Raw genomic sequence first — 14,703 nt, forward strand, 5'->3', positions numbered from 1 at the left:
GCTCTCTCAGGATCCACTGCCTCTGGCCTCCTTAGTTACCTTCACTCATGTATATGCATGCCCACATACACATAATTTAAAACAAGAATAAATGTATTTCCCAGCAACTTGCAAAGAGGTTTTAGTTATTCAAAAACTGATTGGAATATATAATTTCCTAACCCTAAGATTCTAGAATATATGCTTTGAGTCTTTTACTTACACCTGAGATGTGGATTGGGACTGTTAACTGCCTACCTGTACGTTTATCTTTTTTTTTTTTTTTTTTAAATCATTGTAACAAAATGCACAAGAAAACATTTTAAAGGAGCAAAGTTCATTTTGACTCTGGATTTCACAGACTTAGTTCATGCTCACTTGGCCACTGGACACATTGCTTTGCTTGTATCAGCACAGTACACCTTGGTAGGAGTGTGTAGCAGAAGGGTTTCTTTACACCATGGATGTAAGAAAGCAAAGAAAAAGGAAGACCCCGAGATCCCAATATCCCTTTCACGGTCACATCCCAATGATCTAAGTTTCTTTTAAGAGGATCCAGCTATCATCTCCACTTCCCAGCAGCACCACAGGCCGGAAATCAATGCTTGTAACACATGAGTCTCTGCAAGAAGTACAGATTCAAGCTGAAGAAGCTGAATCTTCAATACCCTGTCAGTGAGGGAGACTTGGGCATTTTAAGAGCCTGAAGTCAAATGTTCCATGGATAGGTCTCGTAGTAATCACAGGGAGGAATTGCCTTTGTCAGAGATTGAAGAGAGTCCAACAATCTATTGAAAGCTGTACCTTCCCTTCAATTGCCTCTTTCCTTTATCTTCTCTACATATCAGGGGAGGGTGCTAAGGCAGGGAGTTTCTAGTCTGGGCAAAGGAGATGTTTCTCTGTAGGGGTCTGTGGAGCTCTCTCCATTCTAAATCTATCCTTTCCCACACCTTATTTGTGCCAGAGTAGTAAACTCTGGGCACCATATTGGTTTGATAGCCTAGAGCTCTGTACCACCCACCAGTACCTCGTGGACTCAGTAGAAACTCAGCCCAGTCAGGGAGAGCATGCTGGCGTGTTGACTGTTTGAAAATTAGAATGGAAAATCAGCCTCCTGTGTGAAATTTACTTTTAGTATGTTTTGAGGCATAAATTTAGAGGATTATAAGATAAAGAAAAAAATATAGAGCTTATATCCAATATTGCATACTAAAATATTCTAAAATGGTCCAATGGGTGACTTATTTTTACAATCTAGATATATCCTTAGAGGTCTTATTTTTATTCATTTGTATTACTTTGATTTTGGAATCCCAGCAAATGTGAAATGGTTCATTAGTTGAACTCTACTATAATTACTAAAGCTAATGAGAACAATATTTTGAATGCCAAAGCCAATTTATCAGCTTTCTTGTAACAGAACAATTTATGTCTTTTTCCAGAGGAAGTCTTCGGTGCCTACTCCGCGCTGTGGTGGTCTCCAAACAGCACTTTTTTAGCATATGCCCAGTTTAACGACACGGGGGTCCCACACATCGAATATTCCTTCTACTCTGATGAGTCACTGCAGTATCCTAGGACGGTGTGGATCCCCTACCCAAAGGTCTGCACCCCTTTCAGGTCCTGGTTCTGTGATTTGATGGGAAGAGAATAGTTGCATTTAATCCCTTCCTGCTAATGAAAATATTGTCAGTCTCTCTTCAACAGCTTGCTGTGATTTCTCTTGCTGAAGTCAACAGCATCTGGCAATTTTAAAGTATTTTTATTATCCCAGGAAAGAGTGTGATTTAAGGTTTTGTAATTTCTCCAAAAACTTTAAGAAATGACAAGCAGAAAAAGATGGTGAAAATGCTTTTGAAAGAGGTAGGGGAGGGGTAGGAAATGCTTGAATGAAGGAAAAGAGAGGCTGTATAATTGAATCAGAAGCTCATCTCATTTGTAGAAGTTGGAATGCGCCCGAATTGAAGTTGAAAAGCCTGGTTATATATCAGATTGCATTACTAACTAACAGGGTTCAGTGCAGGATGAGTTTCAGTGGCTGTTACAGGTTTGGCACTAATGTGAGTTTTACATGTCTTGCATTTGTGATAGTTGTGTAGCATCCTGGGTTACAAGATTGTTCCCTGCTAACCACAATGTGCACATTGAAATCAAGGAGCTTTGTCAAGTAGTACAAGCCAGGGCAGGGCTTCAGAAGGGAGCCAAGAATTTGTCGGCACCGTAATAAAAATGGCCACAGCGTCGTCTACAGGAAAAGCTAACAACGATGTATTTTTGCCATAAATGATTCGGGGGGGGGGTATTTTTATTTTTACCACCTCACTTAATTTGCCTTATGAAGATCTGCCATTTTAGGAAGGGAGAGGAAGTTAAAAGGAAAAAAGATCCTAAACTAAATATGGAGATGTGTTTTCAGAGAATGTTATTTTTTGATGAGTGAAACTGGGGGAAAAAAGCTCCATAAAGCATTCTCTAAAAAAATCATATTATTTCTGACTAATTTGTCAATAGAAGATCCTTGCCTACATTTTTAAAGGTTTTTCAGTCTTCTGTCATAATATTGGCTGTTGAGCTCCAACACGTTAACCTGGACTTGGAGCAAAGTTGATGCCTGCTTAATTAGCACAATTGGCTCTGAGCTCAGGCTAATTTTCCTGGTGGACTGAGCCTTTGATGGTATACAAGTGATATTCACAGTTAAGCCACTAAAAACTTTTGTCCCATAGAATCAGGATATATTGGCAAATGATGCAATTGATTTTTAAGACATTTGTCCTTACCTGGCACAAAGCACACAGATTAAGAACAGACATGATTGAATTATGAGTGTTTGGACCAGCACATTTTATTAACTCACACATGTACTCATGCATGGACACATGAATATATATTTTCACCTGAACACATAAAGGGTTTCCTTTATGTTCATTTTATTTCTATTAAATTGTTTGACGGTGTCCAATTGTTATAACTCCATAGCCATAATTCAGACATTTAATGCAGTTTACATTTATGTAATGATGAGGCTTTAAAAAATTCATTATCAGATCTGTGACTTTTTTTCCCCTTAGGCAGGCACTGTGAATCCAACTGTAAAGTTCTTTATTGTAAATACAGACTCTCTCAACTCAACCACTAAAGCTGTTTCCGTCCAAGTCGCTGCTCCCGAACCTGTGGCAACAGGGTAAGACACTTCACCTGAATCCTTGGGTGGAGACAGTTTCCCACTTACTGGGTAGAGCATCTCAGATACATATGGCAGCATCAGTCATAGCATCGTCTTGTATCACTGATTCATTTCTTTTATCCAACAACTTCCTGTTGAAGTTCTTCATGTCTTCAGGCGAGGCACAATTCTAAGGATGGGTGTGCGCAATGAGTAAGGCAGGTATTATTGGAGGAGGCAGACATTAACAGATGAACAAACAGATATCAATTGAAAAGGCCAGAAATGCTGTGAAGAAAGCCAAGGTGGGCAGAGGTGATGGAGCCTGGTGAGTCCCACGGAATACCCTGTGGGACCAAAGTCCTATATGAGGGATGTGTCAGAATATCAGAGGCACTACAAGGAGGAATGGAACCCAGTGAGGGGAGAGCAGAGAGCAGAGCAGGATAAAGACCACAAGGGGTTTCTGGGCATGGCAATATGCTGTCTACAGACAAGCTGGTGGTGCCCACTGTGACCTGTCAGTCTGTAACTAACACATGACTATGGAGAAGCTCACAGGTGTCTCTCAATGGTTATTTAAATACCTTTTCTTTTTTTTTTTTTAAAGGACTGAACACCCTCATTCAGACTCAGAGAAATTCAGAGAAACTGTGGGTCACATTTGGGAATCCCTATAGTTGATTCCCTTAAGATGTCACTTGCTTAAGTAATGTCTGAAATCCTGCCAACAAGCACTGTAAGACCCGAGTCATTTTTTCTTATAAAAGCCAAAGTGGGTATAATTTACTGTGTACCTGTTATTTAAGGCTATTATTTATGCTTGCTTGGTTTAAGTAGCAGCTATCGTGCACTGAGTGTTCGCTATGCACCAGACATGGGTGTTAACACATGTTCTATCTTACTCTTTAAGTTGTCTTAAGCAACTCTCTTCCCAACAGCTATTGTGACATGGCTTCTGTACATATAAGAACATGAGGTCCAGAGGTTAAACAAGAGGCCTGAACCTTTGTAGGGCCTGTTCAATCTGTCTCTCTGGATGGGAAAGGAAACCTATGAGGACCTTTCTCTGTGAATACAGCTGGTGCCCTCAGGGACCTAGAGATGTCATCAGAGCAATGGGCAGTCACTTTGTTCTTCTGGGTTGACACTATCAAGTTGGCTGCAGGTTGTACTTTGTGCTTAGAGAATTCCCTAGTATTAACATGTTTATTCAGGCGAGAAATCTTATCAGTAAAAAATTTAAATCTAGTCATTTTTCCCGTAAGTTATTTTTTCAAGGTATAAAAATGTGCCCAAAGGTTCTAAAATTTGTTATCAAGTTCAACTCATCAACCTCTTAAGTCAACACTAATTAAAAAAACACAATTTACAATTCAAAGTATGCAAATGGGGAGGGGGAGGCTAGGCCCTTCTAGCAATTCTAATCAGGGAGGATAGACCAAACTTTTGTACAAATAGCTTGGAGAACGAAGTGACAGAGTTGTGAGCAACAGGTTGGATGTATTCCAAGTTGGCGAGGTGGGTTTTCCATGAGCAGAGGGATCAAAGAAAGCTTCCTGAAGAATGTACACTAAAGCGTTGGATTGCAGCAGGGCACAGGTAGGGAAGGCACTGAGGTGGAACCCACAAGTCATGGGACTGCATGAGGCTGTCCAGGAACAGCCGAGATGCACCTGCTGCAATCTGTAACTTATACCTGTCTGTGGAGAGCTGCAGTTCAGAAAACAGTTGTATTTACAACCAACTTTTTTAGACCTCAAATGTGGTTTACAGGCTTCTTTAAAGGAGCTGAAAGCCTTTGTTTAGATGAGATGCAATCCTGTGATACACTTCTAGGGAACCAAAGGAAGATCGCTGTTTGTGTTGGACAGGCCTCAGTCTTGCCCCCACTCCTTCCCCCTAGGTCTCCGAAAAGGCACAGAACCCCCAGAATGGTTAGAACTCCACAGGGAGAAAACAATTTGCTTAAATCACACAGCAAGTTAGCATGGGAAAACGGACTTAGGACAGAGACCTTTGCTTACTGAATGAAAAGGAGGACAGGACCACTCCGATGTATGGTTGAAGAGAAGAATTTTATTGTAGATATGAGCGAGAGAAAACAGCTAGAGGCACCTGGAGGGTTCCAGAGAAGAGAGAGAGAAGCAGGCTGAACATGGCCAGCAGATTGAGTTGAAGGTCAAGAGAGGAAGAGAGAGAGAGAGAGAGAGAGAGAGAGAGAGAGAGAAAAGAGGGGAGAGGGCAAGTGGACCTGGAGAGGAACTGTGGACCAAGAGGCCAGGAACAGAGGACCAAGAGAGCACATGGCTAAAATGGCAGGTTTATATAGGAAATGAAGCCGGGAAGGGGGGAGGGCAAGCTAAGTGCAGCCCTTGGGCTGGTGAGGTTTGGGGTAGGGGCAGAGTGAGAAATGCTAGGAGGAGTCACAGGTACTTGTCCCAGCTTTCTCTGGGATCTGACACTTACTAGAACAAAATGATTGAATAACTCGATTTAAATATGTTGAGAACTTTCCAAGGGCTGGGCTAGTGATCTGCCTTTGGATTCTCACTTATTCCCTACGACATGCCACTATATTGTATCCACAGTCATTTTACAGATGACGAAAATGAGTGCTCCCTGCCAAGGAAATGGCTGGGGCTATTCCGTGCAGAACATAACTACTTACTACCAAGGAGCTGTCTTAGGAAATGCCACAGGCAAGTGTGTACAGAATCTAAAATATAGCTGTGATCTCTGTTAGTGCTAATGAGATCATAGCTTTTCTAAAACGAGACTCTAGGTTCACCTGGGGAAAATATTCTCTCATTCGATGAGGTAACACTTCCTGGTCTCAGTGCAAGATCCTTCAGGACCAAGGCAATCCTGAGAAGTCACTCTTAATGAGCATTGCATTTCCTTGGGTCATGGTTTCCCGTAACTCACTAGGTCATTGAGTACACCACCAGGCAAGATCAGCATCACTGTTCCTCCTCTGCCCAGGTCTCCTCACCTGTCTTCTGTTAGCACACACCTCTCATCAAGAGCCTTCAGCAAGTGCAGTCCTATTAGTAAGTGGGTTTGTGCTCCTGCACGGAATTAGAGCATGGGACAGGATGAGCCTCTCTAATCCCTCATGATGGAGGCTGAAGCTGATAAGGCTTGAGCTGCTGGTGAGCATTGACTACACATAATGGGAATCTGAGAGCTCAAAATATTTGAGAGAGAATAGGATGCGATGAGGATATTGTAGAACTCCTAACTTTTCTTTACAGTTGTGTTTCCAGGGCCAAATTAAGCAAGACAAGGTGTGTGGGATAAGGGACAGTTTTACAATATTAACTGGGACTTAGCATGGTGACTGGGACACAGTGGAATAACTGAACAGATGAGGGACTGGATGGCTGAATGGGTGGGTTGGTAGAAGAACGGATGGATGAATAAGAAAGACGAGCTTTCTTATATGATGGTGTATGTGTGTGGCACAGGAACGAATTCACACAGCCAACTCCAAGGACAGCTTTCAAAATCATTCCATGTACCAAGTCCCTCTTTTCTCCTTCAACTAGCCATCTGCAAATGCTGTAGGATAAAATTACAGGACTGGAGAGGGTGTGTCAAGTGAGATGACTCCTCCTAATATCTGCTGAATGTCCTCAGGCCCATCACACCCAGCTTATGACTTAGTCTGCCCTTGTTCTCCCTGGCTCTAAGGGACACAGTAGATAAAGACTCCCCCTATCTCTTTGAACACTGGATGACCCTTGGTCTGCATACTAGACTCATCAAACCCTGAAGTTGCCAGGCAAGAGATCAACTGGACTGGTGTTCCATCCCCCTTCTGAAACCAGCAAGCTAGTGACACCTGTAAGAAAGTGGACAATTAGGGCTTGTGATCTACACAGTGCTGTTTCTGAGAGACTCTGCTGTACCTCGCCCCACCCATCCCTCTTCTCAGCAATCTGTCAGTGGACTCAGGAGAGTTGGCATCCCTATCAGAGCAAAGGGTGGCATGGAGCCCACGGCCGGCACTGGCAGTACGCCTGCTTCCTCTGGTGATTCACTGAATTAATCACTCCGCAGTCTGCAGTTGCTCTGGGTAGCAGTTCCCCCTCCATTATTCCTTCCAGTTAGCAAAGCATAGCTTATTTTAAGTGTCATTAATGTACAAATGAAACATCTACACGGGTTAGAGGCAGAGATGTCACCTAAAAGCCTATTATGAAGTGCCTCCTCTTTGCCAGGACAAGAAATCACTTTCCGAGAGTTGCTACAGCAGGATGTTCAAAGGTAGGTACTGTGAGTATAGCCAGCTGACTTGCTGCATAAAACTTGAGCTTGCACATAACTCTCAAGGAGTAAATAGATTTCATAGAGAAAGGAATTGTACACTTGAGGAATCACAAGTGTGAAACAGACTAGTAGAACTTCCTAGTGGGACAGGCAGACTATTTACAGGAGGAGTTCTCTGCTTGATTTGAATCCTGGCTCCAAAACCCTGTGATTGGGTGATTCTGGCAAAGCTATGTAACCTCTCTGTACTTGTGTTTGCCCATCTAGTAGGCGGGAACCACAATGGTACCTGCCTCACAGAGTGGCTGTGAGTGTTACGGGAAGTACTCAGGCAGCTCCTGGCACAGAGTCAAGTTCATGTGGGTGAAACGGTTACCGTTAAGTGCAGAAATTACTTCACTGCTTCAACATTAAAATCAACCAAATTCCCTTTATGACTGACTAATGCACCACCCAAACCTTCAATTTGTTGTTGGGTCACTCTGCCTAACCTAGGACAAGAAGCTCAGGCTCACAAGAAGGCTTGGCTGTAGGTAAAGGATCCCCTAGCATTCCCCACTCAATACAAGAGGGGAAATCTGTTCGGTGTTTGCCCTCCTCATCAGTCATCATGTTATCCTATGAAAGATAGTTGGTAACCTATACATACACACACACACACACACACACACACACACACACACACACACACACACACTCATACAATGGGGACTTCAACTTTGAGTCAAGGGTTTAGTTAAGCCATCCATCCATTTGCATCCTCTGAAATCGCACCCTGGCATGGTATTGGCTCAGAGCTGTAATTAGAGGGAAGTATGTTTATAAAACGTGTTTCAAAACAGACTGACTACTACCATGGTAAAAGGCCTCCACCGAGCCCTCAAAGAGTACAGAGTACACTCTGGGGCACTGACCGTGACTAACTATCAGATCCAAGTCCATTAACCTTTATCTAGAAATGGAGAGGGAAGGTGGCCAAGGCACACGAGATTCCTGGCTACTCTCCCACATTCCATTACTCAGTGTTTTCAAATAGCAAAAAGTTGCTTTACAGCGTGGACTTTCAAGCCTGAGGTATAACGCCAGGTTTTTTGTAGATAAAGCTACCTATCATGGGTGATAAGGGATCATAAAAGAGTTCTCTTGCCCTCATCTGCCTCTCTGCCATTAGAACACTTTTTAAAAGAGGAAGAATATTCCTGGGTTCCCGCATGTGCCTGTGAGTAAAGAGGCTTTTTCTCCCTAAGGAATAGGCTCGCTCACACATCTCTTCAGATCCTCCTTAGGGTTTCCTTTCTGTTTCCTTCTGATTTTGGTTTTCTGAGACATGGTCTTACCTTGTGGCCTAGACTGCCTCTGAACTTTCTCAACAATTTGCCTGCTTCTGCCTCCAAAGAGTTTGTTGCTGTTGTTACTGTTGTATCTGTTGGTTTGCTTAATCCAAATGGGCAAGAATGACTAGGATAGAACTAGGGAGGGCTAACAGAAAAGGGTCCCTGCTTCAACTCCATCCCAGCTGACATTCATCCTCATACCATCCACAGCTTGAAGGTTTTACATTTTTGGTCCCAAGAAGAATTCATTACATTGAAACTGAAGCTTTATCCTGGAATACAGCCATTCCTGTTAGTGTCAGCCTTGTCTCTGGCTACTTCCACACTGTGGCTGAGTGACAGCAATACGTAGACCACAAAGACTAAAAATTATTTACTATCTGGGTCCCAACTAAATGTTTCTTAATCTTTGGTTTAGAATGTTAATTTTGAAAAACTTCATTTTCCTTCTTATTTTTGATTCTTCCCCGTCATTTGAAAGGATTTTACTCTTCCTGGGTAAGAGTTAACTCATCTTCTGTTCCTTTGGTGACTCTGCACCGGGTGGTTTCAGAAGAGCTGGGTTAGATTAGGGGCCCTGGCTCCTTCCTTCTCAGTTGGTAAGAAGCTTCCTCAGACCCTGTGTTGTGACAAGCTCCTGCAGGATAGTGGTACTGACTTAAAAGCAGTACTTCCCAAGAAAACCCCACTGACATGGGGATACTTCAGCTAAGAACTAGAGACGTAAGGGCAGGGCAGTCATTTCAGAGCAAAGGTCAAAGAGGAAGAAAGAGAGGCCAACTGAGGAACCATTTGGGTTATGCAGGAGAACATGGCGGGTGTGATGGAAATGGAAAGGTATCATAATGTGAGCTAAAGTGACGCTTGGTTGCTGCACTGGTCCTTAGCATGAAGTTTCAAGGAGCTTGATCTTGGGAGCTCAGTTAACACCTGCTGTAGGCTTCAGAGCCTAAGAAAGAAAGGGAGACAAATACAAATGTACATGCTGTGGGTCCTAAAAAATCAGAACCTGAATTTTGCCTTTTCTGGGAACTGCATTCCAGGAGAACTTAGCAAGCTGTTTTATGAACAAGACTCATGTGGTCCCTGCTTCAAGGGGCTGGCAGCCAAGCCAGAAGTACAGGATAACCTAAGGGGAGGATGGCTACCACAGGGGAGGCCAACTATGGGGAGTAAGAGAGTGAAGGAAAACAAGGTATGAGAAAAGACTCCTGACAGAAAGGAGCAAGGCTTTGGTCAGACACTGGAGAGAAGTGATGTATGAGTAGTCTCACCGAAACAGACCCGAGGAGGGGCAAATATGTCTGGGAAAAGACACCAACCAGAGCAAAGTATGTTAGGGAGGTTAGCAGAAGAGTAAATTAGAAATTCCATACGTGTCGCTCTAAATCACAACACAGTTCCAAAAGTCCTTGAAGATATGTACTGGGGGGGGGGCAGCTAGCTGGAACTGGTTCTTTAAATTTGGGTTAAAATACTACAGAGTATTTCATTCACTAGGGCCATGTTTTGACTGTTGAGAAATGTGTTTTGGGCTATAGTTCTCTGATTTGAAAAACTGGTAGAGGTATGAGTCCACTTTTTTTTTTTTTCCAGTCTGAAAGTGAAGTCGATAAAAGGGTTATGTACAGTTTCATTCTAGTAGCAAGAGCATGTAGACCACAAAAACTAAAATCATTTACTATCTGGGCCATGACCAAGTGTTTCTTAATCTTTGGTCTAATGTTAATTTTGAAAAACTTCACTTTGTGTGTTTTGCTTTTGAGTCTTCCCTGTTATTTGCAAGGGCATTTTACTTGTCCTGGGTAAGAGTTAACTCTCCATCTGCTCTTTTAACAACTCTGCATCGGGTGGGTGCAGAAAAGCTGAGTTAGATTAGGGGCCCTGGCTCCTTCCTTCTCAGTAGGTGAGAAGCTGCCTTAGACTCTGCATTCTGACAAGCTCCTGGAGGCCAGTGGTACTGATTAGCAATAGAGGCTTTCTAAGCAAATACCTTTGATGGGGGGAAGGGGGCATGTTAAATTACTAGAAAATCCTAGCATCTCTGCCAGTGTCTCTGTCTCTGATATCACTCTTACTAGTCTCAGGCAGAGAGGAGATGGAAAAGTCTTGCCTTTGACTCTATGCTACCAGGGGCCCAGTTCGCAACTTAACAGTCCTAAACATATGGTTTCAGTCACGTGTGTTGAGCCACTTTAGGCTGTGTCTGCTGTTTTCCTTGTTGGATATACTTCATCAAGGAAAATGTTCATTTGCAACAAGGTCTGGAAAAACTTGCATTTCTTTTTTCCTTTTTCCTCAAGACAGGGTCTCTATGTAGCTTTGGCTGTCCTGGAACTAGCTCTGTAGACCAGGCTGGCTTCAAACTCACAGAGATCTGGCTGCTCCCTGCTTCTTGAGTGCTATGATGAAGGGTGTGCACCACCACTGCTCAGGTCCCAATTTTAGTGTGTGTGTGTGTGTGTGTGTGTGTGTGTGTGTGTTGTACATGCTAGTACTTGCATGTATGTGGACACATGCCTGTAGAAACCTGAAGTTGACAGGGGGCATCTTTCTGGATTGTTCTCTACTCTTATTTATTGAGCAGAAACCCAGAGCCTGCCAATTGTGGCTAGTCTAGCTAGAAGTTTGACCTAGGGATCCCCTTTCCCTGCCTCCCTAGTGCTGGGATTACAGGTGGCTGCCAGGTGGATTGTCCTTGAATTGTGGCAGTCAGAAATTCAATCCTTATGCTTGCAAGGCAAGCCCTTTCTCTACTGGGCCATCTCCCCAGCTGCACGCTTTTTGAGAAATTCCCCTCCCCTTCTTTCTCTTCAGGGACCACTATTTGTGTGATGTGGCATGGGTTACAGAAGAAAGAATTTCTTTGCAGTGGCTCAGGAGGATTCAGAACTACTCTGTGATGGCTATCTGTGACTATGACAAGACTGGCAAAACATGGAACTGTCCCTCGGTAAGGTCTCACTGGGATGCTCTGCTTTTCCAACAGCATGTGACTGACATGTGATGGGAGGGCTTTATGTCCTCAGAGATAGTGAAGGTTGGACAGAGATGGTTGGAGATCAGTAAATGTTTTAGTCTCTTCTCTCTGAGTTGGTATCCAGCTCTGAGGTAGCAGGTTAGTCTTGTCTGTCAGACACTTGGTATCTGATGGTGCTTCCATTTCTCTTTTATACACTATTCATGGTGTGTTAGTTGTGGATATGACCACTTGGGAAGGAGAGAAAGGAGTGACTAGAAACTCAGAAGACAGAATTTGACATCCATGTTCAAAATCAGGAAGAGGACCAGAGCCTGCTGGCAAAATGATGGTTATTTTTAACAGATAATATATAGAGGATGGGAAATGGCTAGCTGAGTATGTGGGAAATAAGATGAATGCCAGGAGGGTACAGATCCATTAGGAAACTGTAACCATCTCTAAGCAGAAAACTGATTTAGAACTTAAACAAATACTCATCAACCCAAGAGGGTATGCTGAGGGCAACCGAGTGATGATCCAGCTGATGCTCCCAGCCAAGACACCTTGAAGTCCTTCTGGCTGAGGATTTCAGCAAAACCCCCTTGCAGCAAGTAGCCTCAGGAGAGGCAAGAGCTGATGAAGTCTTGCAGGCACATGCTGTGACCACTCTGGGTCTCCTTTTCCATTCTCATCATGAACCCTGTGTTACAAAGTCCTTGCTGCTCTCATCCTAGATGGGCACAGGGCAGAGTCTCACCTGAGAATTTGAGTGATCCTCCATAATTTGACCCACTCATTTATTTATATAGGAAACATTTCTTAAGATGTCCCCACCTTGTTGCTAAGTTATGGGATTTTTTTTTTAATTAACTAGACACCCTGCATTTCCCAAAAATGTCTTTGTTTTGATAGGGAGTGAGGTCATGAAGATATGCCATAAGACTTCCTGTGCTTTGAACATTTACAGTACAACAGGGACAGTGGAACTGAGGCTCGGTGAGGGTAAAAGTGCTTAAGTCATTAAGTCATAGGACACACCTGAACTCAAACTGCAAAGCCGAAGCTCTCCAATTTCTGCAGATTGACTCATCACAATATCAGGGTATTGGGCCATAAGAGCAGTGAAGATAGATACAGAGAGTAATAGCAGATACTCTCTGGTAGAGTCAGGTGGGAACAGGACAAGGAAGTTGCTTGGGTGAAGATGCAGAGTCATCTAGGATAAGATGTCCTGTGTGGGCAGATAAGGGAGAAAGGTCCACTGAAGCTGAGGATTGTGCAAGGACATTTGTGGTGAACAGCTTAGAGCATAGAGGGACTGGATGTACTTACCACTGAAGCTGAAGGTAATGGACAGGATGAAAATGAGGCTAGAGATTTAGATTTGAATGCAGAGGGTGTTTGGATTTATCTTGTAAGAGATGGAAGGCTGTTTCAGGATTCTAAGATGTAGAGTATAATGGGAATAGAGCTGTCTGCTGCCTTGATGAGTTAGGGGCTCAGTGCTGAAGACAATGGGTCAGTAGGAATAAAAGATGACTAAACATCCAGTTAGGAGACTGACAATAGACCACCACTGGAAACATCCTAAAGACACAAATGACTGAAGTAACTTTGGGAAGGACAGAACAGCTGAAGAAAGGGGCTAAGGGAGGTTTCCATGAGAAGAGATTTAGAAAGCAACTTCAGGGCAGCCCCATGTCAGAGCTCAGGGCAACAGAGGTAAATGATAGAATGCAATTACATGAAAAAAAAAATACTGACATAAATAGAATTATAGGATGAAAGAATACTTTCAGTTATTTTGTCGGAAGTGTAATTTCGTTTGTGATGCATTTGGTGGGACTAGGGATGTAGCTCATGTGGCAGAATGCTGGACTAGCATGCTCAGAGACCTTGGTTCAAGTCCCAGCACCAAATACAGCTGAGCATATCCGTGGACCCATGAAAGACTAGCACTTGGGAAGCTGAGACAGGACCACAAGTTCAAGGTTTTGGCTATATTGTCAGTTTGAGGCTGACCTGAGATACATAAGACACCATCTCAATACATACATACGTACACACACATACATACATACGTAAATTTCACCATCCTCTCGTTGAAACACTGCACTGTCCTTTTTCTCCCCAGGCACAGCAACATGTTGAAATGAGCACTACAGGATGGGTCGGAAGAGTAAGTGTTCCGAGTTACGGATTTTATACTACTTCTCGACTGCTGTTGAGAGCTGGTTAATGTGTAACTGTCCTGTGCTAAGGCACTGTGCTGTCACTGATAGAGATGTGAGTGGGCCCATTTCGCAGAGTGTTAGCTAAGCTTCCTATAGTGAATGTACTGCACACCCAAGAAGGTAGAGGGACAAGCGAAACATCAAAGGCAAGAGCAGAACTAAGAAAACAAAGCGTGGTGGAGGTCCCAGGAGACCAAAGGCAACCATGAAGGAAAGGCCACCTGGGTGCGGGGACGCTCTCTTTGAGCTATTGCTTGAGTTCTGCACTTTGGAGGCAGAAAACGGTTTTTAACCCAGTCTGGGTTACAGCCACCAGGAACATCACCAACCCTACAGTGTGCACTGCAGGCCTGTCTGGGGGAAATCACACCCATATATGTACACTTTGGTAGGCACTCTGAGGAAGAGCTTTATCTGAGAGAGCGGGGTGACCCTCAGCGACTCAGGGCACCATGTGGGGGGTGGGGTGCCGGAAGGGACTCTAGCCACCATGCCACCTTGCATGAAAGATGAAAATTGAACGGCGTCTAGCTTCTCTGACTACTTGTATTAATCCTTCTGTAAAAGGGAAACAAAGTGACACAAAAATTGTAAACATTTCACATCTCCCGGGTGAGAGAGGTGAAGCTTCAGTCCAGGAAGACGACCCCTTTCTGCTGGGCTGAGAGCTGCCACGGCATTCACATGTCCTTTCTCTCCAGGCGCTGATTGGGCAGAGGGGGAGAGGTTTGCCAACATGAAAAGTGGTTTCCT

At 43.7% G+C, this 14,703-nt stretch overlaps 1 protein-coding gene across 1 annotated transcript in view; it reads left to right on the forward strand.

Annotated features, from left to right (window-relative positions):
* Dpp4 (dipeptidyl peptidase 4) overlaps nucleotides 1-14,703 on the forward strand; it is a 78,276-nt gene that overhangs the window by 34,997 nt on the left and 28,576 nt on the right. Inside the window, exons 9-12 of the mRNA XM_051184577.1 lie at nucleotides 1,422-1,582; nucleotides 3,051-3,163; nucleotides 11,572-11,707; nucleotides 13,851-13,895. Of these exons, the coding sequence (XP_051040534.1) occupies nucleotides 1,422-1,582; nucleotides 3,051-3,163; nucleotides 11,572-11,707; nucleotides 13,851-13,895 (455 nt within the window). The remainder of the gene's footprint in view (nucleotides 1-1,421; nucleotides 1,583-3,050; nucleotides 3,164-11,571; nucleotides 11,708-13,850; nucleotides 13,896-14,703) is intronic.

Source organism: Phodopus roborovskii, unplaced genomic scaffold (assembly GCF_943737965.1).
Source record: "Phodopus roborovskii unplaced genomic scaffold, PHOROB, whole genome shotgun sequence".
Lineage (NCBI taxonomy): Eukaryota > Metazoa > Chordata > Mammalia > Rodentia > Cricetidae > Phodopus > Phodopus roborovskii.